Source organism: Mobula birostris, chromosome 15, assembly GCF_030028105.1.
Source record: "Mobula birostris isolate sMobBir1 chromosome 15, sMobBir1.hap1, whole genome shotgun sequence".
In the NCBI taxonomy this organism is placed as follows: Eukaryota; Metazoa; Chordata; class Chondrichthyes; order Myliobatiformes; family Myliobatidae; genus Mobula; species Mobula birostris.
In genome coordinates, this window is record NC_092384.1 from 77,825,993 (window position 1) to 77,853,618 (window position 27,626).

Genomic DNA, 27,626 nt, shown 5'->3' on the forward strand with positions numbered 1-27,626 from the left:
TTGTAGTACAAGAGGAACCAACACACTGGACCACTGTTACACCAGCAGCAAGAGCACTCACTGTGCTATCCCCTATCTACACTTCGGAAAGCCTAATCATCTGGCTGTACTTCAACTCCCAGAATCTAGGCAGAGATTGAAGACTGATTTCTCACTCGGTAATAGTAACCACAACACAGAAATATTAAGCTTGGGAGGGTACCTGGACTGGATGTCTTGAGGTTCTAAGAAGAGACTGAATAGGCTGAGGCTGTTTTCTCTGAAGCAAAGAGGCTGAGGAGTGATCTTATAGAGACTTATACAATTATGAAAGACTATGAAAAAGAAGATGGCCAGTCTTTTACCCCAGGTCGGGAAGTCTAGAAATAATTTTAACGTGAGAGGAGAAATAAATATTTAATGGTATATGAGGGACATAAAAATATGATAAATTACAAATATCAGAAGAAAAGGAATCATAATATATATAGCATATATTAGCACAGATGGCCATATTAACATCCTGCTGCAATTGAATTCTCAACTTCTTATTAAAAGACCACAATCAATGTTCAAAGTTCAAAGTAAATTTATTATCCAAGTACATATATAGTAGGTCACCATATAAAACCCTGAGATTCATTTTCTTATGAGCATACACAGAAAATCGATAGAATAGTAACCATAGCAGGATCAATGAAAGATCAACCAGAGTGCAGAAGACAACAAACCTGTGCAAATGCAAATATAAGTAAATAGCAATAAATCATGAGAATATGAAATTATGAGATAAAGAGCCCTTAAAGTGAATCATTGGTTGTGAGGAAATCTCAATGGATGGGCAAGTGAATGCAGTTATTCCCTTTTATTCAAGAGCCTGGTGGTTGTGGGCTAGTAACTGTTCGTAAACCTGGTGGTGTGAGTCCTGAGGCACGTGTACCTTCTACCTGATGGCAGCAGCGAGAAAAGAGCATGGCCTGGGTGGTGAGGATCTCTGATGACGGATGTGAATTGATAATAACATCTCTTTGTTGACAATCAACAGGATTCACCTGAAGGATATGTGCTTAGCTCACTGCTCTCCACTTGACACTCAGGATTGTGTGGCTCAAGCACCATCTTCAAATTTGCCAGTGACACCGCTGTTGTTATAATCTGAGAAGGCAATGAGGAGGCGTACAGGAGCAGGACAGATCGGCTATTACTAGTCCTGACAAAGGGTCTCGGCCCAAAACGTCGACTGTACCTCTTCCTGGAGATGCTGCCTGGCCTGCTGCGTTCACCAGCAACTTTGATGTGTGTGGCTATTACCTGAGTTGTGTCACAGAACAACCTTGCACTCAACATCAGTAAGACCAAGTAATTGATTGTGGACTGCAGGATGGGAACGTTAGGAGGACACACACCTTATCAAGGGGTCTGCAGTGCAAAGAGTGAGCAACACCCTTCAAGTTCCTGGATGTTAACATCTTGTAGGAACTATCCTCGGCCCAACAAAATGATGCAATCATGCAGACGGCACACCAACAACTAAATTTCTTTATGGCTTTAAGGAGATTTGGAATGTCACCAAAGACACCTACAGATGTATGGTGAAGTGCATTCTGACTAGTTCCATCACAACTTTCATCACTGTCTGGTACACAGGATTGAAAAGAGCAAAGGAGAGTTGTGGACTCAGCCAGCTCCATCACAGGCACAACTCTTCATACCACCAAGGGCATCTTCAAGAGGCAGTGCCTCAAAAGGGTGGCACCTATCATTAAGGGTCTCATCAAACGGGACATGTCCTCTTCTCACTTCCACCAACAGGAAAGAGGTACAGGAGTCTGAAGCCCCAAATTCAATGTTTTAATAAAAGCTTCATCCCCTCTGCCATCAGATTTCTGAAAGGTCCATGAACCCATAAACACTACCGCATTATTCCTCTTTTGGATTATTTATTTTTGTAACTTGGAGCAATTCCTGTGCCTTGTATTGTACTGCTGCTGCAAAACAACCAACATCACAACTTATATCAGTGTCTAAAACCTGATTCTTATTCTTACGCTCAGCATGGACTTGTCAGACTGCAGGCCTGTTCCTGTTCTGTAAAACTCTATGAATCTCTATTTCACAAGGGGGCCCAACCTGAAGGTGTTTTCAGGCAAGTATAGGGGGGGATGTTAGAGGTAGGCTATTTACACACAGACCGGTGGATGTGTGGAACACCTTGCCAGGGGTGGTGGCAGAGACAGATACATTAGAAACATTTACGAGTACTTTAGATAGACACATGGATAAGAGCAAAATGGAGGGCTGTATAGGAGGGAAGGGTTAGATTAATCCTAGAGTAGATTAGGGAGTGGTTGCAGTTGGGGTGGCATTGTAATGTAGTGGTTAGCGTACTACTATTACAGAGCCATCAAATTGAGTTCAATCCTCCTGCTGTATGTAAGGACTTTGTACTTTCTCTCTATGACTGTTTGCGAGGTTCCTCCAGGTGCTCCGGTTTCTTCCCACAGTCCAAAATTGTACTGGTTAGTGGATAAATTGTTATTTCCCACCACTGCCTGTTAGAAGTTTGACGTTCTCTCCATGACTATGTGGGTTTCCTCTGGGTACTCTGGTTTCCTCCCACAGTCCAAAGTTGACATGTTAATTGGTCACTGTAAATTGTGCCTCAATTAAGCTAGGATTATATCAGCGGATTTCTGGGCACTGTGGCTCCAAGGGCTGGAAGGCCCTATTCTGTGCCGAATCTCAATACATAAATGTTAAAACTGTAAATTGCCCTGTGATTAGGCTAGAGTTAAATCGATAGATTACTTGGCAGCGCCTCTCATAGGGACAGAAGGGCCTGTTCCACAACGTATCTCTAAATATAAATAAATAATGTCAACACAACATCATGGGCTGAAGGGCCTGTGCTGTGCCCATCTGGCCTCAGTTCTATGTTCTGTTTCATTGGCAGTACAGTGCGTCTGGGTATAATGAAAAGGACCAACAAGGCAACATAAAAACTCATGCCTCTTTACCTGATGGGACTGCGGCCCAGGTCGTGGTCCACAGCGTGCACCTGCCCCACCGGCGTTCCAGCCGGGGCACTTTCGTTGACCTCCATGACGTAGTCCGGCTGGGAGAATACTGGAGGCTCATCAGCATCCTCCACGGAGATCTTGACCGTGGTTGTATCCTTGAACGGACCCCTGCTGACGAAGCGTGAGTCGAAGAATGCATTGGCTGCCTCCACCTTCAGCGAGTAGGACTTCTTGGCTTCAAAATCCAAGCCCTGCTGGAGGGAGTGACAGAGATGGATCAGCTGGCAATCGGAGAAGGCTGAGCTCAAAGGAAGACTGATGAATGGAGTGGGCGTGGGAGAAACACCATGATGGAAGATAATACATCTTTTAAGAGAGTGACTGGAAATGAAATATATCCCGCAGCGTTACGCCAGCTGGGTTGCAGAAAGAACACCCCTTCCACCAGCATCTCTGCTACATACTCCTCCTTACATTTAGTCAACTGGTTAATTATTATTGTGACATGTACGCGGGAACTATAAATCATAGACACAAGAGGTTCAGCAGATGCTGGCAATCCAGAGTAACACACACAAAATGCTGGAGGAACCTGGCAGGTCAGGCAGCATCTATGGAGAGGATATTTTGTGTCAAGACCCTTCCTCAAGACAGTGGAGTTCATGAGTCCTGAAGAATGATCTTGACCTGAAACATTGACTCTTTTTTCCCTCTCCATGGATGCTGCCTGACCTGCTGAGTTCCTCTAGCATTTTGTGTGTGTGTTACAACACAGGATCTGTGAAGAGTGCAGCTTAGTATCCACACCTGGACGACCAGACTCAAAAACAGTTACTTTCCCCAGTAAGGTTGCTCAACACCTCCACTCAGTAACCCACCCGTCCACACCCCCAACCATCACTACTTTATCATTTCCTGTCAGTCACCTCCTGTGCCTAGTATCACCTTACGGACATACAATCGCTCTACGTATATATTATTCTATTATACATATTTATGTATATCTTATCTATTTATGATTATTGTGTTTTTATTATGCATTTATGGCTATTGTGGTTTTTTATGCTGCATCAGATCCTTTATAATTGTATACTGATCAATAACAGTCATCATCATCATTGTTATATGTCATGTCATATGACATGGGCAACAATTATGGTCTTTCTATGGCCATGATTGTTCTTGGCAAACTTTTCTCCAGAAGTGGGTTGCCATTGCCTTCCTCTGGACAGCGTCTTTACAAGATGGGTGACCCCAGCCATTATCAATACTCTTCAGAGACTGTCCGCCTGATGTCAGTGGCCACATAACTAAGACTTGAGATATGCACCAGCTGCTTATACAATCAACCACCTCCTGCTTCCATGGCTTCATGTGACTCTGATATGGAGGGGAGGGGATAAGCAGGTGCTACAACTTGCCCAAGGGTGACATTAAACCTGATTTGATGGAAAGAGGCTACTCAGCCCATCATGCATGTGCTACCCAGTGGACATCCACCTGCATTAATCTCATCTTGGCCTACGGCCCTTTTGCCAAGGCAGTTTAAGTGCTTATCCAGACACTGCTTTAGTGCGCCTGTAACTCTACTTTCATTGCTCTCTTTAGCAGGATTGTTAGCTCTGTTCTGATCAGTTAAAATCCATCCCCAGTAACAGCAAGGATTATTTTTAATACAGGTAGTCACACCTGAACTAAAAATAACCATTCTGCTGGAGGAACTACAGCTGGGACACCACGGTAGTGTAGCAGTTAGATTGGCGTTATCACAGCTCAGGGCATCGGAGTTCAGAGTTCAGTTCCTGCATCCTCTATAAGAAAGTTTGGATTTTCCTCCTCTGTGTGTGTGGATTTCCTCAGGCTGCTCCAATTTCCTCCCACAGTCCAAAGGTGAACTAATTAGTAGGTTAACTGGTCATTGTACAGAAATTTTCCTGGATTAGGCTAGGTTTAAATCGGAGAGTCGCAGGGCGGTGCAACTTGGTGGACCGGAATGGCCTGTTCAGTACAGAACTCCAGTTATTTGTTCATGTGGAGATACACCACGGGACAAGCTCTTCTGGGCAATGAGCCACCCATCCATTTAACCCTCACTTAATCAGAGGACAATTTACAATGAACAACTAACCTACTAACCAGTACATCTTTGGAGGAAACCTAAGCACCCGGACGAAACTCATACGGTCACGGGGAGAATGTGCAAACTCCTTACAGAGGGTGCTGTAATAGTGTTATACTAGGCACTATGTTATCCTGGTGCCCCTAACAGGGTTCAGGGGAATCTTAGATACAGAGCCATTCTGCACGGAAACAGGCCCTTCAGCCCACACATTCTGTGCTAACCTTCAACTACCCATTTACCCCAGTCCTACACTAATTCCCCTTCATTCTGTCCATTGTTCTCATCCGCTCCCCCCACCCCCACATTCTGTCACCGATTTGGTAAACTACCATGAGGGCTAACCTACCTAACTATATGTCTTTAGAGGTGTGAGCGGAAACCACAGAGTGACAGGGAGATCATGCAAACTCCACACAGAGAGTATCGAAGGTCAGGTTCGAACCTGGGTCTCTGGTGGTTACCAATGTGCCACCTGCACAACGTTACACTTGCTGGAGTGACTTGACTTACACAACAGGGATATTAAAGGATCCCATATCATGAGTTAGCAACCGTCAACCAAAGAGTGGGCAATGGGGGCACATATGGGAACAAGATGAGCTCTGTGGGTAAATATAGTTATCCAAACAGCAGAGAGAATGTGGGATCTATTCATGAAAGTTCAATATGAACCTCCATTCACACAAGGGAAATTTTCACCCTGCGTCTTACACTCAGGCATCCTTCCCTGCATGATTGTGGGGGTAACCTTCATTACCCCGGCAGGAGCCAGAGAATACAGTGGAGAAAGAAATCCTTTAGCACAAATTTTCCATGCCAACCAAGATGCCCATCTTTGCTGGTCTCATTCATCTGTGTTTGGACCAAGTCCCTCAAAGTCTGTCCTATCCATGTCTTTAAATGTAGTATTTGGACCAAAATATCTTAAGGCAATAAGACATAGAAAAATTAGACCATTTGGCGCATCGAGTCTGCTCTACCATTCCATGATGGCTGAGTTACTTTCCCTCTCAACCATTCTCCTGCCTTCTCCCTGTAAGCTTTGATGGCCTGATTAGTCAAGAACCTATCAACCTCTGCTTTAAATATACCCAATGACTTGAGCTCCACAGCCATCTGTGGCAATGATTTTCACAGATTCACCACCCTTTGCCAAAAGAAATTCTTCTTCCTATTCTGAGACTGTGTCCTCTGGTTCTTTGGATCCACTTCTACCACTTCCTTTGGCACTTATTCAAGCTATTCACCACCCTCTGCACAAAGAAATTCTTAAATATTTTGTCCAAGCAGAAAGTAGTTTAGTTGATTAGTAACTTAATTAATTCGGCACAGCACTGTAGGGCAAAGGGCTTGTTCCAGTGTTGTGATATTTTATGTTATACGTTTGATGTTCTAAGCTTTTACCGTCCCATCTTAAGCCTCTCTAGCTTTTGATTCACTCTCTTAGAAAAAAATGCATACATTCAGCCCAGCTAGACCCTCCACAATGTTATTTGTTTTGCCATACAGTACAGAGTAGGCCCTTCTGACCCTTTGAGCCACACTGTCCCACAACCCGCAGAAAGCCCAACTTAACCCTAACCTAATCATAGCGTAATTTACAATGACCAATTAACCTACCTAGTATGTCTTTGAGAAGAACTGGAGGACCTGGGGGAAACCCCAATATTCTACAGGGAGGACATACATAGAGAGACTATACAGAACAACGTGGGAACTGAACCCCGAACTTAAATAAAGGCCCCAAGCTGTAACGTTGTCGAACTAACTGCTATGCTACCACGCTGCCCACAACTTATACACAATTTAATGATAGTTCGACCTCAAGGAGTAATAAACCAAGAACAATAAAAATTGATAAGATGCCCACACCCTAAGGCATGTACGGGGAAGCTTACTGGAAGTGCGGGGGAATGGAACAGGAAGGGAGTTCCTGGGTGTCAACTTCTCTGAAGATCTATCTTGGGTCCAACAGATCTATGCAATTACAAAGAAGGCACAACAGTGGCCGTATTTCATTAGGAGCTTGAGGAGAATTGGTGTATCACCAAGGAATCTTGCAAATTGCTACAGATGTACTGAGGAGATCATTCGAACTGGTTGCATCACAGTCTGGTGTAGAGGGGCCAGTGCAAAGGAGTGGGAAAAACTGCAGTAAGTTGCAATCTCAGCCAGCCCCATCATAGGTGCTAGGCCACCTCAGCATTGATGACATCCTCAAAGGGACGGCATCCATCATTGAGGACCCCCATCGCGAAGGACATGACCTCACCTCATTGCTACCATTGGGGCGGAGGTACAGGAGCCTCGAGATACCTACTCAATGCTTTAGGACACTTAGTCCATGCTGAACTATTTAATCTGCCTACTCCCATCAACCTGCACTAGGACCAAAGTCCTCCATCCGTTTACATATTCAAACTTCCTTTAAACGTTGAAAACGAGCTCACATGCACTACTTGTGCTGACAGCTCATTCCACACTTGCATGACCCTCTGAGTGAAGAAGCTTCCCCTCATGCTCCCCTTAAACTTTTCACCTTTCACCCCTAATCCATGACATCCACCCAACCTCAGCGGAAAAAGCCTGCTTGCATTTACCACATCTATACCACTCATATTTTTGTATATCAAATCTCATCTTAGTCTTCTATGTTACAAGGAATGAAGTCCAAACCTGATCAATCTTTCCTTATAACTCATATATATATATATATATATATATATATATCCAAGTTTGCGGATGACACGAAGCTGGTTGGCGGTGTTAGCTGTGAGGAGGATGCTAAGAGGATGCAGGGTGACTTGGATAGGTTGGGTGAGTGGGCAAATTCATGGCAGATGCAATTTAATGTGGATAAATGTGAAGTTATCCACTTTGGTGGCAAAAATAGGAAAACAGATTATTATCTGAATGGTGGCCGATTAGGAAAAGGGGAGGTGCAACGAGACCTGGGTGTCATTATACACCAGTCATTGAAAGTGGGCATGCAGGTACAGCAGGCAGTGAAAAAGGCGAATGGTATGCTGGCATTTATAGCGAGAGGATTCGAGTACAGGAGCGGGGAGGTACTACTGCAGTTGTACAAGGCCTTGGTGAGACCACACCTGGAGTATTGTGTGCAGTTTTGGTCCCCTAATCTGAGGAAAGACATCCTTGCCATAGAGGGAGTACAGAGAAGGTTCACCAGATTGATTCCTGGGATGGCAGGACTTTCATATGAAGAAAGACTGGATGAACTGGGCTTGTACTCGTTGGAATTTAGAAGATTGAGGGGGGATCTGATTGAAACGTATAAGATCCTAAAGGGATTGGACAGGCTAGATGCAGGAAGATTGTTCCCGATGTTGGGGAAGTCCAGAACGAGGGGTCACAGTCTGAGGATACAAGGGAAGCCTTTTAGGACCGAGATTAGGAAAAACTTCTTCACACAGAGAGTGGTGAATCTGTGGAATTCTCTGCCACGGGAAACAGTTGAGGCCAGTTCATTGGCTATATTTAAGAGGGAGTTAGATATGGCCCTTGTGGCTATGGGGGTCAGGGGGTATGGAGGGAAGGCTGGGGCGGTGTTCTGAGTTGGATGATCAGCCATGATCATAATAAATGGTGGTGCAGGCTCGAAGGGCCGAATGGCCTACTCCTGCACCTATTTTCTATGTTTCTATGTTTCTATATATATATATATATATATATATATATATATATATATACACACACACATATATATATTTCTTATTGTAATTTATAGTTTTCATTATGTATTGTAATATACAGCTTCTGCAAACCAACAAATTTCACAACATATGTTAGTGATACTAAACCTAATTCTGTTTCTAAAGAAGAGGTCTGGGAGGAGGATTGCGTGTACCATAGATGCTAGCACAGCCTGGTTGGGCTGAGTGGCCAGTTTCTAGGATGTTAATTATGATAATTCTTATTGGTTCCAAAGACTAGACATTTAGCAAAAATCAAATGGAAGAGAAGCCTGTGAAATTAGTATGGTAGCTTTCATGACTAATCAGGAAATTTTAAAAAAAACAGATGGTAAGATTAGCATGAATTTTACATACCAACTGACAGGCCTAATTAGGATGATGATTTGAGGAGCTGAATAATGGATTACACTGTGTTTGGGGCCCAGACATCACTTTCCAAGGTCAGGCACTGTGTTAAACTTACTCCAGCTGATTAAATAGACTTGGCAGAGATTAGCGACAGAAGTATGAGAGATGATACATTACAGTCCATGTCTGTCCTTCACTTGGGGATGACTCAGGACTCTCTAGCAAGATCATAAGACCGTAAGACTTAGAAGAATTAGGCCATTTGGCCCATCAAGTCTGCTGTGTCACTCCATCATGGCTGATTTATTATCCTTCTCAACTCAATTCTCCTGCCTTCTGCCCATAATCTTTGACACTCTTACTAATCAAGAACCTACCAACTTTGCTTTAAGTATACTCAATAACTTGGACTCCACTGCCATCTGTGGCAATGAATTCTATAGATTCACCACCATCTGCCTAAAGAAATTCCTCTTCATGTCTGTTCTGAAGAGACATCTAAAGAAGTTCTGCAATTGTGCCCTCTGGTCCTAGACTCCCCCAACATAGGAAACATCCTCACCACATCCACTCAATCTAGGCCTTTCAATATTCAAAAGGGTTCAATGACATACTCCCTTATATTGTTACATCCCAATGCATCAATGTAACCCAGTGCTTTCACATTGCTATGGCTCCATCTCTCCCATCTCTACAAACCTCCAACATTTCAACATTTCACACCCATCAACCCTCAGTAATTTTTATGGATGAAAAAGTTTCAAAGGTACAACGTAATTTCGGAGAAATGTATACAATATACATCCTGAAATGCTTTTTCATTGCACCACAGAAGACATCTTGTCTTTATGCATCTTATCTTGGGACAGCAAGTGTTCTGCCTGAGACTGCTGAGAGTATTGGATACAGCTCAACACATCACAGAAGTAAGCATCCCCTCCTGTCTCGAGAAAGCAACTACTGTAATCAAGGATCCCATCACCCTGGGGCACTCTCTCTTTTCCACTTTCCCATAGGGCAGATGAATCAAAAGCCTGAAGTTATGTAGCACCCATAGGCGAATGGTATGCTGGCATTTATAGCGAGAGGATTCGAGTACAGGAGCAGGGAGGTACTACTGCAGTTGTACAAGGCCTTGGTGAGACCACACCTGGAGTATTGTGTGCAGTTTTGGTCCCCTAATCTGAGGAAAGACATCCTTGCCGTAGAGGGAGTACAAAGAAGGTTCACCAGATTGATTCCTGGGATGGCAGGACTTTCAAATGAAGAAAGACTGGATGAACTGGGCTTGTACTCGTTGGAATTTAGAAGATTGAGGGGGGATCTTATTGAAATGTATAAATCCTAAAGGGATTGGACAGGCTAGATGCAGGAAGATTGTTCCCGATGTTGGGGAAGTCCAGAACAAGGGGTCACAGTTTGAGGATAAAGGGGAAGCCTTTTAGCACTGAGATTAGGAAAAATTTCTTCACTCAGAGAGTGGTGAATCTGTGGAATTCTCTGCCACAGGAAGCAGTTGAGGCCAGTTCATTGGCTATATTTAAGAGGGAGTTAGATATGGCCCTTGTGGCTACGGGGATCAGGGGGTATGGAGGGAAGGCTGGGGCGGGGTTCTGAGTTGGATGATCAGCCATGATCATAATAAATGGCGGTGCAGGCTCGAAGGGCCGAATGGCCTACTCCTGCACCTATTTTCTATGTTTCTATGTTTTTATCCTTTTGCAGTCATGGCCCAAGGGATAAATGAGAAGGAGTGAGATAAAGTAGTAGATTTAGGGAGGGTATCCCAGAGTGATTAATGGAGAAGTCACTAAATAGATGCAATGTGCAGTGGAATAGGAACTGTAATTGGTTTTATGTTGTCAGGTGTTCCGAGATACAATGAAAAGCTTGTCTTGCATACCGTTCATACAGATCAGATCATTACACAGAGCATTGAGGTAAAACAATGTAAAATAATAACAATACAGAATAAAGTGTAACAACTGCATATAACACACACAAAGCATGCTGGAGGAACGCTACAGGTCAGGCAGCATCTACGAGAAGGAAAAGAGGAGTTGATAGTCCAGGCTGAAACATTGACTCTTACTCCTCTCCATATATGCTCCCTCAGCTGCTGCGTTCCTCCAGCATTTTGTGTAGGCCACTCTGGAGTTTCTGCATCTGCTGAATCTCTTGTGTTTATGAGTAGCTAAAGAGAAAGGGCAGAGCAGGTAAACAATAAAAATGCAAAATCATAATGGGGTAGATTGTGAGAAGAATCGATCTTGTACTAGGGAAACATTTAATAGTCTTATTACAGCGGCATAGAGGCCATCCTTGATTTTGGTGATGAACTTTTAGGAATATATACAGTCAGGGGCAGAGAGCACAGTCTTTTCCCAGGATCGGGGAATCGATAAGTAGAGGACAGAGGTCTAAGGTGAGAGGAATCTGATGGGCAAAGTTTTCACCCAGAGGATGTCAGTTTATAAAATGATCTGCCAGGAACACTAACAACATTTGAAAGACACTTGGATAGGACGTGGACAGGAAAAGTTTATAGCAGAGGTTCCCAACCTCTTTGATGCCATGGGCCAATACATTATGCAAGGGGTCCATGGACCATAGGTTGGGAACCCTTGACTTACAGGGACATGGGCCAAACATGAGCAAATAGGACTCACTTCGATGGACATCTTGGTCAGCATGGACCACTGGGCTTTAGGTTTGTTTTCTTGCTGTCTCACTCTGTGACTCTAAACCAGGGGTTTACAACCTGGGGTCCACAGACCACTCAGTTAATGGTAGGGGTTCATGGCATTAAAAAGGTTGAGAACCCATGTTCTAAACTTCTTCCATCATCATCATAAATTGATGGTCTTCTGTCTCAAATACCCCACAAAGGAAAAAAAGATTATCACTATTGATCTTAACTATACCCCTCATAATTATATATGCTGTGGTTGTTTTTTGAGTATGAGGCTTAAAATAGAAAAGGGAAAACCTTGGATTGGTTTGAAAATATGGACAACTGTGAAGCTGAAGAATTGATGTTGCTCACAGGGATGATAGGAACCAGAATTGTCCTATCAAAGCAACATGAGGATTTTAAAGTTCTTCCAAGCTGCTGAGATTAATGGTTCCAGTTTAATGGTTCATTCTGAATAGCATTCAAGCTGTGATCGTTTGCCCAGTTGGAAGGGAAGTCAGACAGCCCAGATTTGTTTCAGCAGCTGTCGGCTGTCTGAAATCTCGCTTCCATCAAACTAGTTCCAGTTTATTCAAAGTTCAAAGATCAAGGTAAACTTATCATCAAAGTACAATCAGTGGCCAATTTATTAGGTATGTCCTGTACTTATATTATGAAGTGGCTACTGAGTCTATGCTAATGATCTACTGTTGCCTTAGCCCATCCACTTCAAGGTTCAATATGTTGTATGTTCAGAGATACTCTTCTGCACACCACGGTGGTAATGCATGGTTATTTGAGTTACTGTCAGCTTCCTGACAGCTTGAACTAGTCTACCATTATCCTCTGACTTCTCTCATTAACAAGGCATTTCACCCACAGAACTGCCGCTCACTGGATTTCTTTTGGTTTGTTTTTTGCACAATTCTCTGTAAACTCCAGAGAATCGTGTGTGTGAAAATCCCAGGGGTTCAGCAGTTTCTGAGATAGTCAAACCACCCTGTCTGGCACAAACAATCATACCACTGTCAAAGTCACTTAGATCACATTTCTTCCCCATTCTGATGTTTGGTCTGAACAACAACTGAACCTCTTGACCATGTCGGCATGCTTTTATGCATTGAGTTGCAGCCATATGATTGGCTGATTTGGTATTTGCATGAATGAGCAGGAGTACAAGTGTACTTAATAAAGTGACCATTGAGTGTGTGTCACCATGTGATTTATTTTCTTGCAGGCATTTACAGGAAAATAAAAAAACAATAGAACTTATGAAAAGCTTTACATAAAAAGACTGACAAACAATGAACGTGCAAAAGAAGACAAAATGTGCAAAGAAAAAATAAATAATACTGAGAACATGAGTGGTAGAGTCCTTGAAAGTGAGCCTATAGTTTGGAACCAGCTCAGTGTTGAGGTAAATGAAGTTGTTCACGCTGGTTCAGAAGCCAGATGGTTGTTGGGCAATACAGGTTCCTGAAATTGGCAGTGTGCAACCTAAGACTCCTATACCTCCTGCCCAATACTAATGGCTAGAACAGATCATGGCCTGGACAATGAGAGCTCTTGATGATGTTTTCCATGTAAAGATGCTCATTGGGAGAGAGGATTTTGCCTGTGATGGATTGGGCTGTATCAAACACTATTTTGAAGACTATTCTATTCTTGGGGACTGGTGCTTCCAACCCAGGCCACCATGCTACCAGTCATCAAACCCAGAAATAATAGGACTACTTCCTACCCCATTGAAGAAATTGCCTTGACTCTTTTCTTTGCAGAGTAGCAAATTAGGCCATGGAGGGCCACAGTGCAGAAACAGGTCCTTCGAGTCAGTTCCAATTATCAATCACTAATTCTACATAAGACCATAAGATATAGGAGCAGATTTAGGCCATTTGGCCTACGGAGTCTGCTCTGTCATTTCATCATGGCTGATCCATTTTCCCTCAACCTCAAACTCCAGCTTTCATCCTGCATCCTTTCATGCCCTGACTAATCAACAATCTAGCAATCTTTGCCTCAAATATACCCAATGACTTGGCCTCTACAGCTGCCTGTAGCAACAAATTCCATAGATTCACCACTCTCTGGCTGAAGAAATTCCTCCTCACCTCCATTCTAAATGAACACCCCTCTATTCTGAGATCACGTTCTCCGGTCCTAGACTCCCCCTCCACATCCACTCTATCGAGGCCTTTAAAAATTTGTTAGGTTTAAATTAGGTCACCACTCCTGAATTCCAGTAAGTATGGGCGCAGAGCCATCAAACGCTCCTCATACGACAAGCCTTTCCGTCCCGGGTTCATTTTTGTGAACCTCCTATGAAAACTAAACTAAAACACGCATTCCAGGCTCTGTGTTTTTGCTTCCAATTAATTTTATGTCAGTTTCAATTAGTCTTGAAGTTACAAAACATAACACATAATATTGGATAAGCAGTGTTCACAAGAAAACACAAATATCAATTATGAAGCAATACACAAAATGCTGGACGAACTCAGCCAATCAGGCAGCATCTATGGAAATGTGTAAACTTTGATATTTTGAGCCAGAACGCTTCTTCAGAACTGAAAAGGAAGGGGGAAGATGCCAGAGTACAAAGGTGGAGAGAGAGAAAGAGGGTAGTTAGAAGGTGATAGATGAAGCCAGGTTGGTAGGAAAGATAAAGAGCTGGAGAGGAAGGAATCTAATAGGAGAGGAGAGTGAACTATCAGAGAGGGAGGTGATAGGCAGTTAAGAAGAGGAAAAAGGCCAGAGTGGGGAATAGAAGAAAAGGTGAGGGAAGGGAAATTTTTTTACAGGAAGGAGAAATGATGTTCATGCCATCAGGTTGAAGGCTTCCCAGAAGGAGAACACTCTGGGAGTGGAAAAAATGTATAAATTATCCATATAAAATTATATTTTTTACAAGAGAGGGCAGAATTACAAGAAAAAGAAACCAAGCCACACACAGAGTGACCTGACAGGTCAACTTAATCTTATTTTATTTAATCTTAATCTAATCTACTCTACTCAAAATACCCAGAAGATCAGGCAGCACCCATGTAGATAGAAGTTATTTCCAAAATCTTTTCTTCTAGAGACTCAAGATTCAGTATTGTTTAATGTCATTTCCAGTACACAAGTGTAAAGGAGAATGAAATAATTGTTACTTCAGATCTGATGCAGCATAAAAAAAGTGAGATAAGGAAAACAATATTAAAAAAAACAATAAATATAAATCCATAAGATAGCTTATGTATATAGATTAAGTGTATGTCCATAAAGTGACACTAGGCCCAGGAGTGTCTGTACATAAGGTGACTGACAGGAAATGATAAAGTAGTGGTGTTTGGGGGTGTGGAGGGGTGGGTTAGTTGGGGGAGGTGTTGATCAGCATTACTGCCTGGAGATAGTGACTGTTTTTGAGTCTGTGGTCCTGGTGTGGATGCTACATACCCGCCTCCCTGATGGATGCGGGTCAAACACTATCCATGAGCAGGATGGGTGGGATACTTCATGATGTTACTGGCCCTTTTCCAGGACTTTCTGTATATATGTTCTTGATAGTGAGAATGGCGGTGCAGGTGATGCTTTGGGCAGTTTTGACTACCCGTTGTCGAGCCTTCCCCTGCGCTGCTTTGCAGTTTGTGTACCATGGAGTGGCGCAGCTGGTTAGGATGCTCTCAACTGCACATCTGTAAAATAATGAGAGTATAGACGTGCATAGTCCTCACCATCATCAAGGAACTTGATGATGGTGAGGACAATATGAGTGAGGTTGATGTTCTAGAGCATGTTGATATTAAGGGAGAGGAGGTGTTGGAGTTGTTAAAATACATTAGGACAGATAAGTCCCTGGACCCTGACGGAATATTCCCCAGGCTGCTCCACGAGGCGAGAGAAGAGATTGCTGAGCCTCTGGCTAGGATCTTTATGTCCTCGTTGTCCATGGGAATGGTACCGGAGGATTGGAGGGAGGCGAATATTGTTCCTTTGTTCAAAAAAGGTAGTAGGGATAGTCCGGGTAATTATAGACCAGTGAGCCTTACGTCTGTGGTGGGAAAGCTGTTGGAAAAGATTCTTAGAGATAGGATCTATAGGCATTTAGAGAATCATGGTCTGATCAGGAACAGTCAGCATAGCTTTGTGAAGGGCAGATCGCGTCTAACAAGCCTGATAGAGTTCTTTGAGGAGGTGACCAGGCATATAGATGAGGGTAGTGCAGTGGATGTGATCTATATGGATTTTAGTAAGGCATTTGACAAGGTTCCACACGGTAGGCTTATTCAGAAAGTTAGAAGGCATGGGATCCAGGGAAGTTTGGTCAGGTGGATTCAGAATTGACTTGCCTGCAGAAGGCAGAGGGTGGTGGTGGAGGGAGTACTTTCAGATTGGAGGATTGTGACTAGTAGCGCCCCACAAGGATCTGTTCTGGGACCTCTACTTTTCGTGAATTTTATTAACAACCTGAATGTGGGGGTAGAAAGGTGGGTTGGCAAGTTTGCAGATGACACAAAGATTGGTGGTGTTGTAGATAGTGCAGACGATTGTCAAAGATTGCAGAGGGACATTGATAGGATGCAAAAGTGGGCTGAGAAGTGGCAGATGGAGTTCAACCCGGAGAAGTGTGAGGTGGTACACTTTGGAAGGACAAACTCCAAGTCAGAGTACAAAGTAAATGGCAGGATACTTGGTAGTGTGGAGGAGCAGAGGGACCTCGGGGTACATGTCCACAGATCCCTGAAAGTTGCCTCACAGGTGGATAGGGTAGTTAAGAAAGCTTATGGGGTGTTCGCTTTCATAAGTCGAGGGATAGAGTTTAAGAGTCGCGATGTAATGATGCAGCTCTATAAAACTCTGGTTAAGCCACACTTGGAGTATTGTGTCCAGCTCTGGTCACCTCACTATAGGAAGGATGTGGAAGCATTGGAAAGGGTACAGAGGAGATTTACCAGGATGCTACCTGGTTTAGAAAGTATGGATTATGATCAGAGATTAATGAGCTAGGGCTTTACTCTTTGGAGAGAAGGAGGATGAGAGGAGACATGATAGAGGTGTACAAGATATTAAGAGGAATAGATAGAGTGGATAGCCAGCGCCTCTTCCCCAGGGCACCACTGCTCAATACAAGAGGACATGGCTTTAAGGTAAGGGGTGGGAAGTTCAAGGGGGATATTAGAGGAAGGTTTTTTACTCAGAGAGTGGTTGGTGCATGGAATGCACTGCCTGAGTCAGTGGTGGAGGCAGATAAACTACTGAAGTTTAAGAGACTACTAGACAGGTATATGGAGGAATCTAAGGTGGGGGCTTGTATGGGAGGCAGGGTTTGAGGGTCAGCACAACATTGTGGGTCGAAGGGCCTGTACTGTGCTGTACTATTTTATGTTCCAGTCTTGCTCTCTTCAGCCTCCTCTGAAAGTAGAGGCATTGGCGAGCTTTCCTGGCTGTGTAAGATGTGTTCTGGTTGTGTGAGATGTGCACACCCAGGAGTTTGAAACTGCACGCAGTTTCCACTGCTGTATCACCCATGTAAAGTGGGGTGTGAGTGGTACAAGTGTCACCAGCCCTTGCCATCACTTCCACAGTACCAGCATTCTCTCTCAGTATATCTCAATACCTTTTTCAGCTTGATGATTCCCTCCTGAGTCTGTGAGTCAGTTGTGATTTCGAAGAAGTCTCTTCCATCCCCATCAATGATGCTGTAGGACACCATGCCATTCTCACCAATGTCTGGGTCTTTGGCTTTGAGCTGTCCCACTACAGTCCCTACCTTGGCCGCCTCTGAGACTGACATCTGGTACACACCTGGAAGGAAACGAACAACAAGCATTGCCTTCAGAAATGATCATGGGAAACAGGAACAGCAATTGCCTTCACGGTCCCTCGGATTTATTCCTGTCTAACCTAATCTGCTTTCATGCCTCTTCCGCAATATCTCTGATTCCCTCTATAGAGTTAAGGACACCTTCAGTTTCAAACGCAGTCCAAGATTTATTTATCACATCAAAACATATTGTACAGTGAAATGTGCCAGTTGTGTTAACAACCAATGCTATCTAAGGATGAGTTTGGGGTGCCCGCACTTATCTCCACATATTCAAAGGTTCAAAGTTTCAAAGGTTCATTTATTATTGAAGTATACAACTCTGAAATTTTTCTTCTCCAGATAGCCACGAAACCAAGAAAGGAAAGAACGGCAGCACAATCATCAACCCCCACCATTCCGGCACCAACATAGCATGCACACAATGATCAGTAGATCAATGCAAGCAACAACAACAAAACAACAGCAAAACAAGCCCTTCCTTCCCTCCTTCATTCACACATACAGTCAGGCTTCCAACCACAGGACAGGCTGCCTCCAGTCCTTTGTCCCGGACTCTCAGACACCCAGACATTGGGCCTCCAACTGAGTCACCAGCAGTCCTCTGCAAGGCCTTCTTCCCCGCTGTTATCGAAACTCTAAACTAATCACCCTTTGCCCAGTGGTGCTGCCATGTCTTTGGACCCTCAACTCTTCCTCTCTTAGTTGCTCCCCTACGGTCTCGTAGGACAGGGGTTCCTAACCTTTTATATGCCATGGACCCCTAGCATTAACCAAGCATTTTTGTTTCACACTACTGCACAGTGGTTAGCACAACTAGTATAGAGCAGCAGCAATCACTGTTCGGGTTCAGTTCCTGCCGCTGTCTGAAAGAAGTTTGTACATTCTTCCTGTGAGTGTGCATCTTCAGGCTTCTGTACCTCCTCCCTGTAGTAGTGAGAAGAGGGCAATGCTAGAAGGTTAGGGCCTCTTAATGATGGATGTCAGTTTCTTGAGGCATTTCCTCCTGCAGATGTCATCAATAGTAGGGTGATTAGTGCCCATGATGGAGCTAGCTGAGGTTACAACTCTCTTCAGCTTTCTCAAATCCTGTTCAGTGCCCCCTCCATACCAGACTGTGTGCTCTCCATGGTACATTTGTAGAACTGTGCTAGAATCTTTAATGACACATCAAAGTGCCTCAGACAATTAATGAAATATAGCTGCTGGTGAGACTTCTCCGTAAGTAGACCCAGGATCTGTACCAGAACCTCTGTTGTTTATGATGTATGTAAGTGACTTGGATGGTAATATAGATAGACGGGTTAGTAAGCTTGCAGATGATGCGAAGATTGGAGGTGTTGTGGATAGTATAGAAGACTAGTAAAGAATTCAGCAGGATATAGATCAGTTGCAAATATGCGCAGAGAAATGGCAGATGTAGATTAACCTGGCCAGATGTGAAGTTTTTCACCTTGGAGGTCAAATATAAAGAGGCTGTGATGTGCAAGATCCCTAACAGTGTCGAGGCGAGTTCCAACTTCATAGCTCCCAGAAAGTGGCTGCACAGGTTGATAGGGTGGTTAAGAAGGCATACGGCATGCTTGTCTTTGTTAGTCGAGCATTGCTCAGAAGTCAGAAAGTTGTGTTGCGGCTTTATAAGACTCTAGTTAAGCCGCATCTGGAGTATTGCATACAGTTCTGCTCGTCTCATTATAGGAAGGATGTCGAGTCTTTGGAGACAGTGCAGAAGAGGTTTACCAGGATGCTGCCTGGATTAGAGGGCTTGTGCTATAATAAGAGGTTAGACAAACTTGGGCTGTTTTCTCTAGAGCGGCGGAGGCTGAGTGGAGATCTGACAGAGTTTATAAGATAAAGAGAGGCATAGATAGTGTAAATGGGGAGCATCTGTTTGGTAGGTCTAAAATGTCGAATACCAGAGGTCATCCATTTAAGGTAAGAGGGGGTAATTTCAAAGGAGATGTAAGGGACAATTTTTTTACACAGAGAGGGGTGGGTGCCTGGAATGCGCTACCTAGGATGGTAGTTGAGGCAGATACATTTGGAATTTTTTAGAGACATTTAGAGAGGCACATGAATGTGAGGAAATGAAGGATATTGTACAAGAAGAATAAATTAGTTTAATTGGCCATTTGATTAGCAGTTTAATTTGTTCAGCACAATATGGTGGGCCCAAGGGCCTGTTCTTGAGCCGTACTGTTCTTTGTTCTATGTTCAGAGATTTTGACACCCAAGAACTTCCCTGAAGCTACACAGGAAGCTGCTCACACTTCTGTGAGGGGAGTTGATAAACTTATGCAAAGGTGTAAGACTACAAGAGAGCAGGAATGGGATTGATGGGACTGTTCTGCAGTGAACTAGCATAAACACGATGGCCTAAAGGGCTTCCTTGTGTTGTATAAAGTGACAACGTTTCCCTGCTTTCGAACCATACTTCTCCATCTGGAAGATGTTAAATAGAAATGGAGACTTGTGACTCAGTAAAGAATTAGTGTAGCTTAAGCTGTAAGGCTTTGATGCCCACATTCCTCCGTTGATACCTATTGGCATTAATAGCAATCCAGTTCCCCATGCACTGATGATTACATTCCTGGGTTTAATAACCCAGAGTGCAAATCCAACCAGAACTGTTGAATCATTTAATTTTGGCTCCAGTAAAAAATCTTAAAAGTCAGCATGAAGCTACCAAGCAGTCAGGAAAGCATTTCTAGTTTACTTCTGCCTTACTGGGAAAAGATTCAACTACTCCTGCCTCACTTGCCCTCCAATTGACTCCAGACCATCACCACAATTCCAGATTCACCACTACATTTGCAGGATAAGTAAAAAGGGACAATAAACATTTCTATGGATATCTGCTAAGGTAAAAGGTTATACCCCAATCCTAAATGAACTACAATATTATCAATCCTAATTGGTCCTGATGAAGGATCACCAGAATCTAAACACTGTACAGCCAATCAGAACCTAAGTTGTGTCTGACATTCCAAACTCATCCCCAGCACAACCAATAAAAACCCAATCTGAGAACAGCCAAACCAAACCCAACCTCAGCATGGCCAATCAAAATCCAACCTGCAAACAGCCAATCAAAATCCACGTCCAGAAAAGAGGCTAAGAACCCAACCTAACTACAGTGAATCCAAACCTAACAGCAACATTGCCAATCAGAACTTAAACCAATCACAGCCAGCCTAAACCAGAAGCTTAGACCTTATAATATTTTTCATACCCAACCTGTCCCAAATCCAGAACAGATGCCAGATGATGTCACATGTCCAGGGTGAGTAAACATTTTTGGACCAGATTTTTCCTCGGTGTTTGCTCCTGAAGCCTTTTCCATAACCGGGTATAGCCACAGGGCAGTGGAAGTTTGAGATCAGAGTTTTTCTTCCCCTAGGTGAACTGCCTACCACAGTTGTCGAGCCCCATTTGCTCGCAGATACTGGTTTTAAGACACCAGTACCGCACCTTTGCCTCTTCTATCAGTAGAAACAGTTCCGCTGGGCTTAGTAGTTAAGCTACATGTGGGCTTGGCTGCTAAAGGCTGCTTGTGTTGCACGCCACTGGGAGCATTTAATAAGTAGTGGGAACTTATCCGTACGACCACCCCCAGCTATAACAACCTTAGGGAACCAATCCAGATTTAACTCAAACCTATTCACCGGAAAACTTACAATGACCAATTAATCTACGCGGTATGTCTTTGAACTGTGAGAGGAAACCAGAGCACCCAGAGAAAACACCTTTTTGCCCTGTATCCCTGCACCCTCTTACTACCTATTAATTTCTCTTTAGTTCTTTTGACTGAGGCAGAATATCCAACCAACCCTCCAGCAAACACATGCAGGACACAAGACAGAAAGAAAATATTTGCTGTCAAGTATTAAGTTAGTATAAGCCCTTGCATTTGAATCAGAGGATTGTGGCTGTTCCAGGACAAAATCCATGCCAAAGCCCCCTGTACAGTGGTGAAGCTGAATTTAGTGCAGGGATTTCCAACCTGCGCCCATGGATCCCTCAGATCATGCTAAGGGTCTTATAGATTTAGAGTATTGTGTGTACTTCGGGTCACCCTCCTAAAGGAAAGAAGAATAAGTTTGAAAGAATGCAGAGAGAATTACCAGGACTTGAGGAAAAGGAAAATAGGCTAGGACTTTATTTCCTGAAACACAGGAGAAGGATGGGACCTCCTATAGAGGTGTACAAAATTGAGGGATATGGGAAACACATGCAGGCTTTTTCCCTTTGAATTGGGTGAGATCCAAACTATAGGTTATAAGCTTAGGGTGAAGGATGACTTTATTCTAGATTGTTACAGTTTTACCCGATTCTAGCTCAAAGCTCTGTGCAATGATTTAATCTGCATGATCACCATGCAAGACGTGCTTTTCACTGTATCTTGTGACAATAATAAATGCAAATGCTAAATGAAAAAACCAAAATATCTTCACTATCGGGGTGGTGCGAGTGTGGAATGAGAAGCCAAAGTGGTAGATTGTAGCACCTAAGTTTGGATAGGTGCATGGATTGGTCAAAGAACACTGAGGCTGTCTACAAGAAGGATCAGAGCTGTCTCTATTTCCTGAGGAGACTGAGGTCCTTTAACATCTGCCGGACGATGCTGGGGATGTTCTACGAGTCTGTGGTGGCCAGTGCGATCACGTTTGCTGTTGTGTGCTGGGGCAGCAGGCTGAGGGTAGCAGACACCAACAGAATCAACAAACTCATTCGTAAGGCCAGTGATGTTGTGCGGATGGAACTGGACTCTCTCACGATGGTGTCTGAAAAGAGGATGCTGTCTAAGTTGCATGTCATCTTGGTCAATGTCTCCCATCCCACTACATAATGTATTGGATGGGCACAGGAGTACATTCAGCCAGAGACTCATTCCACCGAGATGCAGCACAGAGCGTCATAGGAAGTCATTCCTGCCTGTGGCTATCAAACTTTACAACTCCTCCCTTGGAGGGTCAGACACCCTGAGTGAATAGGCTGGTCCTGGACTTATTTCATAATTTACTGGCATAATTTACATATTACTATTTAACTATTTATGGTTCTATTACTATTTATTATTTATGGTGCAACTGTAATGAAAACCAATGTCCCCTGGGATCAATAAAGTGCGACTATGACTATGACTATGACCATGGATGGGAGGGGTTTGGAGAGCTATTGTCCAGGTGCATGCAGATGGGACCAGGCAGAGGGGCAGGTTGTCATTAACTAGAGGACTGAAGGGCGTGTTTCCGTACTGTCTTCAGTCCATCGGCAGCAGTACCAACTACAATAGGCCCTTCGAGCCAGCACCACCATTCACTGTGATCATGGCTGATCATCCACAATCAGTGTCCAGTTCCTGCCTTATCCCCATAACCTTTGATTCTGCTATCTTTAAGAGCTCTATCCATCTCTTTTTTGAAAGCATCCAGAGACTTGGCCTCCACAGCCTTCCGGGGCAGAGCATTCCATATATCCACCACTCTCTGGGTGAAAAAGTTTTTCCTCAACTCCGTTCTAAGTGGTCTACCCCTAATTCTTAAACTGTGGCCTTTGGTTCTGGACTCGCCCATCAGCGGGAACATGTTTCCTGCCTGCAGCGTGTCCAATCCCTTAATAATCTTATATGTTTCAATAAGATCCCCTCTCAGCCTTCTAAATTCCAGCATATACAAGCCCAGTCGCTCCAATCTTTTGACATACGACAGTCCCGCCATCCCGGGAATTAACCTTGTGAACCTACGCTGCACTCCCTCAATAGCAAGAATGTCCTTCCTCTAATTTTGAGACCAAAACTGCACACAGTACTCCAGGTGTGGTCTCACCAGGGCCCTGTACAGCTGCAGAAGGACCTCTGCGTCAAATGCATATTGAGATTATTCAGATTCTATTGAGTATGCCCGCAAGAAAACAAATCTCAGAGTTGTTTATGGTGACCTATAAGTATTGGTAATAAACTTACTTTGAACTTTGAAGGTTCATGGAACAACGAAGCGGTGTCTGTTTTTATTAGAGTTATGAAGTTGGGAGAACACACACCAATCCTCAATGAGAGGTCAGCAGTTTCAATTTCCTAGACGCCAACATCTTGGTGGACATATCCTGGGACTAACACATTAATGTAATCATAAAGAAGACATGCCAATGGGCTTTACTTCATTTAAAGTTTAAGGAGATTTATAATGCATTAGGGGTTTGATATCACCAAAGACTGGAGCAAATTTCTACAGATGTGCAGTGGAGGACATTCTGGCTGGTCTGCATCACCACCTGGTGTGGAAGCTCCAATGTGCAGCATCGTAAGAGGCTTTAGAGGGTTGTAGACTCTGTCAACCCTCCCCACCGTCAATGACATTCTCAAGAGATGACACCTCGAGAAGGTGGCATCCATCACTGAGGACCCTTCCCATCTGGAGCATCTATCAAGAGAAGGTAGAGGGGGCTGCAAACCCACACACATTGTTTCCTCCCACCATTGGATTTCTGAACACATGGACCTGCTATTTCCATTTTACACAGTTTATTTATTTTTGTAACTTAAAACAATTTTTGCATCATGCAGTGTACAACTGCCACAAAACAACACATTCCACAGCATGTTTCATTGATGATAATGCTGATTCTGATTCTGACAGGGCACATGCTTATCTCTTATGGTTCAGTTCATCCCTTTCCAGTCAATACCCAGTGGAATTGCAAAGGCATCAAAAAGCTTCCTTACTTTGAGGGAACTTTGGAGGATTGTCGTTGACATCAGTGAGGGTTATCGTCACCTTCGTGGTTCCGGAGAGACCTCCCATGTGGCCTCCCATGTCCTTTGCCTGGATCACCACGAGGTATTCCTCCCGTGCCTCTCGGTCCATATTTGGAAGAGCCGTTCTTATTATACCTAGGAAGAAATGACAGGAAAAGTTACTGTAATTCCCTTGAAGAGTAAGGAGTCAGAGAGTGACAGAAAGACATGGAAACAGGTCCTTCCGCCCATCAAGTCTATGCAAACCATCAGCCACTCCTGAACACCAATCCGATATGAATAATTTTTATTTTTCTTGCTATATTCTCAACAACTACACTCAGTTCCACCACTCAGACACATAGTTGGGGCCAATTAACCTACCAACACATGTGTCCTTGGGGAATATGGAAGGAGACCAATACTGTTACTGTAAGGGTATGTGAACTCCACATAGACAGCACCAGAGGTCAGGATCAAATTAAGTTGCTATAGAACTTGAGGCAGCATCTCCACCATCTGTATCAATCCATCCATTTAGAGCTGACTGAACCAACTCTAGGTGCTTACTCGTTCTGAAGGAGAATGAATTTCACCAATTCTGTGACATTTCAGTTAGTGAAAATGAAACTGATTCCAGATATTGACAACGTAGATCAAATCCCAGCACGTCATTGAGTCATAGAGCACTAGAGCAGCGAAACGGACGCCAGTTTCAGAAACGTTGCTACCCTACAACCATCAGGCTTCAGAATCATTGTGGATAACTTCATTCACCTCAACGCTGAACTGATTCCACAACCTACAGCCTCACTTTCAAGGACTCTACAACCCAAGTCCTCAATGCTATTCATTACTTATTTATCTATTGTTTTTTTTTTGCTTTTCTTTTTGTGTTTGCACAACTTGTTGTCTTTTGCACATCTATTGTTTGTCTATCGTTGTGTGTAGTTTCTCAGTGATTCGACTGTGTTTTTCTCTATTTACTGAGAATGCCTGCAAGAAAATGAATCTCAGGGTTGTATATGGTGACATACATGTACATTAATAATGAATTTACCTGTGATACCACTTCCAAGGAATTATGGATCCCTATTCCCAGATCCCTTTGTTCTAATGTATTCCATTATTTTGGGTACATCAATTTAAACATTACTCCAGATTTTCTGATGCACAGGACAGGCCATTCATGTCTGTGCATGGTACATGCTAGGGAGGTGCTATACTGCAGGTGAACTGCATTAGTGAACAGGGATGCCATAAGGCAATGAAATAGAATAAATCCTTCCTTTCAAATCTTCCTTTCCGTCTCATTTCACTGGAATATGACTGAACCCAGGAGATTAACTTTTTGATGAGTCTAGACAAAACTGCTAAAAGAACATTTTCAAGAGCAAAGCAGAAAAGAAAATTAGTCCCATTCCCCACATCTGAATAAATTATGTAACTGAGAGATTGTTGTACAGTTCCCTGGAGGCCAGCTTGATATAAAATTGTTTAAAAAAATTTAAAATTGCTTTACATTTGTACCATAACTGAGTAACTTGATGCCCCATTTCATTCAGTAGATTTAAAAGCTAGACAGAAACTTGCCCACAAACCATGCCAGCAGTTCCAACATCAGCTCAATTAACAGACATCAAGGGTGTTCTTTTTGGAAATTTCTTTTTCACTTTAGACTGCTGCATTCTTTTTCATGGAGAATGGAGTGGGGAAGGGGAGAGGCATGAGCGTACAGTGTGGGAAAGGGGAATGAGGAGTTTAGAAAACACAGTGGAAGAAGGAAGTTGTGAGGAATTTTCTGATATGATGAGAAAAGGGATAGAGGCTTCCAAAACAGAGAGGTAGAGGAACATCGGACTTGTACTTCTAACAAGAAATGTGCTTTCCCTATTTTCAGACTTTTCTGCAGAAATATTGGGTTTAAAACCTCAAGTTTCACCTGGAACTTAGACTGACGGACACTAACCTTGTGCCAGTACTTATTTATTTACTTAGAGACACAGCACAAACCAGGCCCTTCTGGCCCCACGAGCCGCACCACCCACCAGCACACCTATTTAACACTAGCCTAATCACAGGACAATTATTAACCTACTAGCAGATACATCTTTGGACTGTGGGAGGAAACCAGAATACTTGGAGGAAATCCACATGGTCGTGGGGAGAACGTACAACCTCCTTACAGACAGCACCGGAATTTAAATCTGGACTCCAGAACGTCAAGAGCCTTAACAGTGTCGAACTAACCGCCATGCTACCATGACGCCCCATTTTGCTCAAGAAACTAAAAGGTCATACAGGAGTGAAGGCTGGCACAACTTTGTGGGCCCAAGGCCCTGTACCGTTCAATGTTCTATACTCTATGAAAACCAGACCCGTCCCCCCCCCCCCCCCCACCGCCATTGACTCTACATTTCCTGCTGTTTCTGGAAAGCAGTCAGCATAAATCAGGACCCTCCACTCCCGACATTCTCTCTTCTCACGGCTTCCATCAGGCAGTACTGGCAAAAGCCTGAAAGCACAGAGCAGCAAGTTTAAGGTCGACTCTTGGATGATGAAGATGTACTCATGATCACTTGATCCCTCAATCTATGTTGCTGTGGCCTTTGCACCTTATTGTCTGCCTGCACTGCCCTTTCTCTGTAACTGTAACACCTTATTATGCATTCTGTTAATACTTGTCCCTTTTACTATCTTGATGTACTTATGCTTTGGAATCAGAAAATTTTTCACTGCACAGTGCTGTTGCAAAAGTCTTAGGCACATATATATAGCTAGGGTGCTTAAGACTTTTGTACAGTACTGTGGTAATTTTATATATTGCACTATATTTATGTATTTTATATATTCCACACAAAAAAAATTCATGATGTGTGTGAGTGATGATAACCCTGATTCTGATATGGGTCTTTATTGTGGATGGAGAATAGGAAGGGGCAGGGGAACGTCAACTCAGACCATGAGAGGCCTGCGTCGGGCATTTTCGTACCTTACAAGGCGCAGATTTGAAGTCTGTATTGGGCGCCACTCCTCGCACAGACACTAGAGCAATGTGCGGTTAAGTGCCTTGCTCAAGGACACAAACACACTGCCACAGCTGAGGCTCCAACTAGCAACTTTCATATCACTAGCCGAACGCCTTAACCACTTGGCCACGTGCCCAAGGGGCAGTGGGAGGGGAATCATGGTTTGGAAAAGGCAAAGGGAGAGGGGAGGGAGTGG

At 43.5% G+C, this 27,626-nt stretch overlaps 1 protein-coding gene across 3 annotated transcripts in view; it reads right to left on the minus strand.

Annotated features, from left to right (window-relative positions):
* LOC140210734 (cadherin-11-like) overlaps positions 1-27,626 on the minus strand; it is a 262,075-nt gene that overhangs the window by 99,600 nt on the left and 134,849 nt on the right. For 2 of the 3 annotated variants that reach the window (XM_072279964.1, XM_072279965.1), the window contains 3 exons: positions 24,390-24,557; positions 17,459-17,646; positions 2,997-3,253 (listed from right to left, as the gene is read on the minus strand). In XM_072279964.1, coding sequence (XP_072136065.1) covers positions 2,997-3,253; positions 17,459-17,646; positions 24,390-24,557 — 613 coding nt within the window. The remainder of the gene's footprint in view (positions 1-2,996; positions 3,254-17,458; positions 17,647-24,389; positions 24,558-27,626) is intronic. The other variant, XM_072279966.1, reaches the window with a different exon arrangement.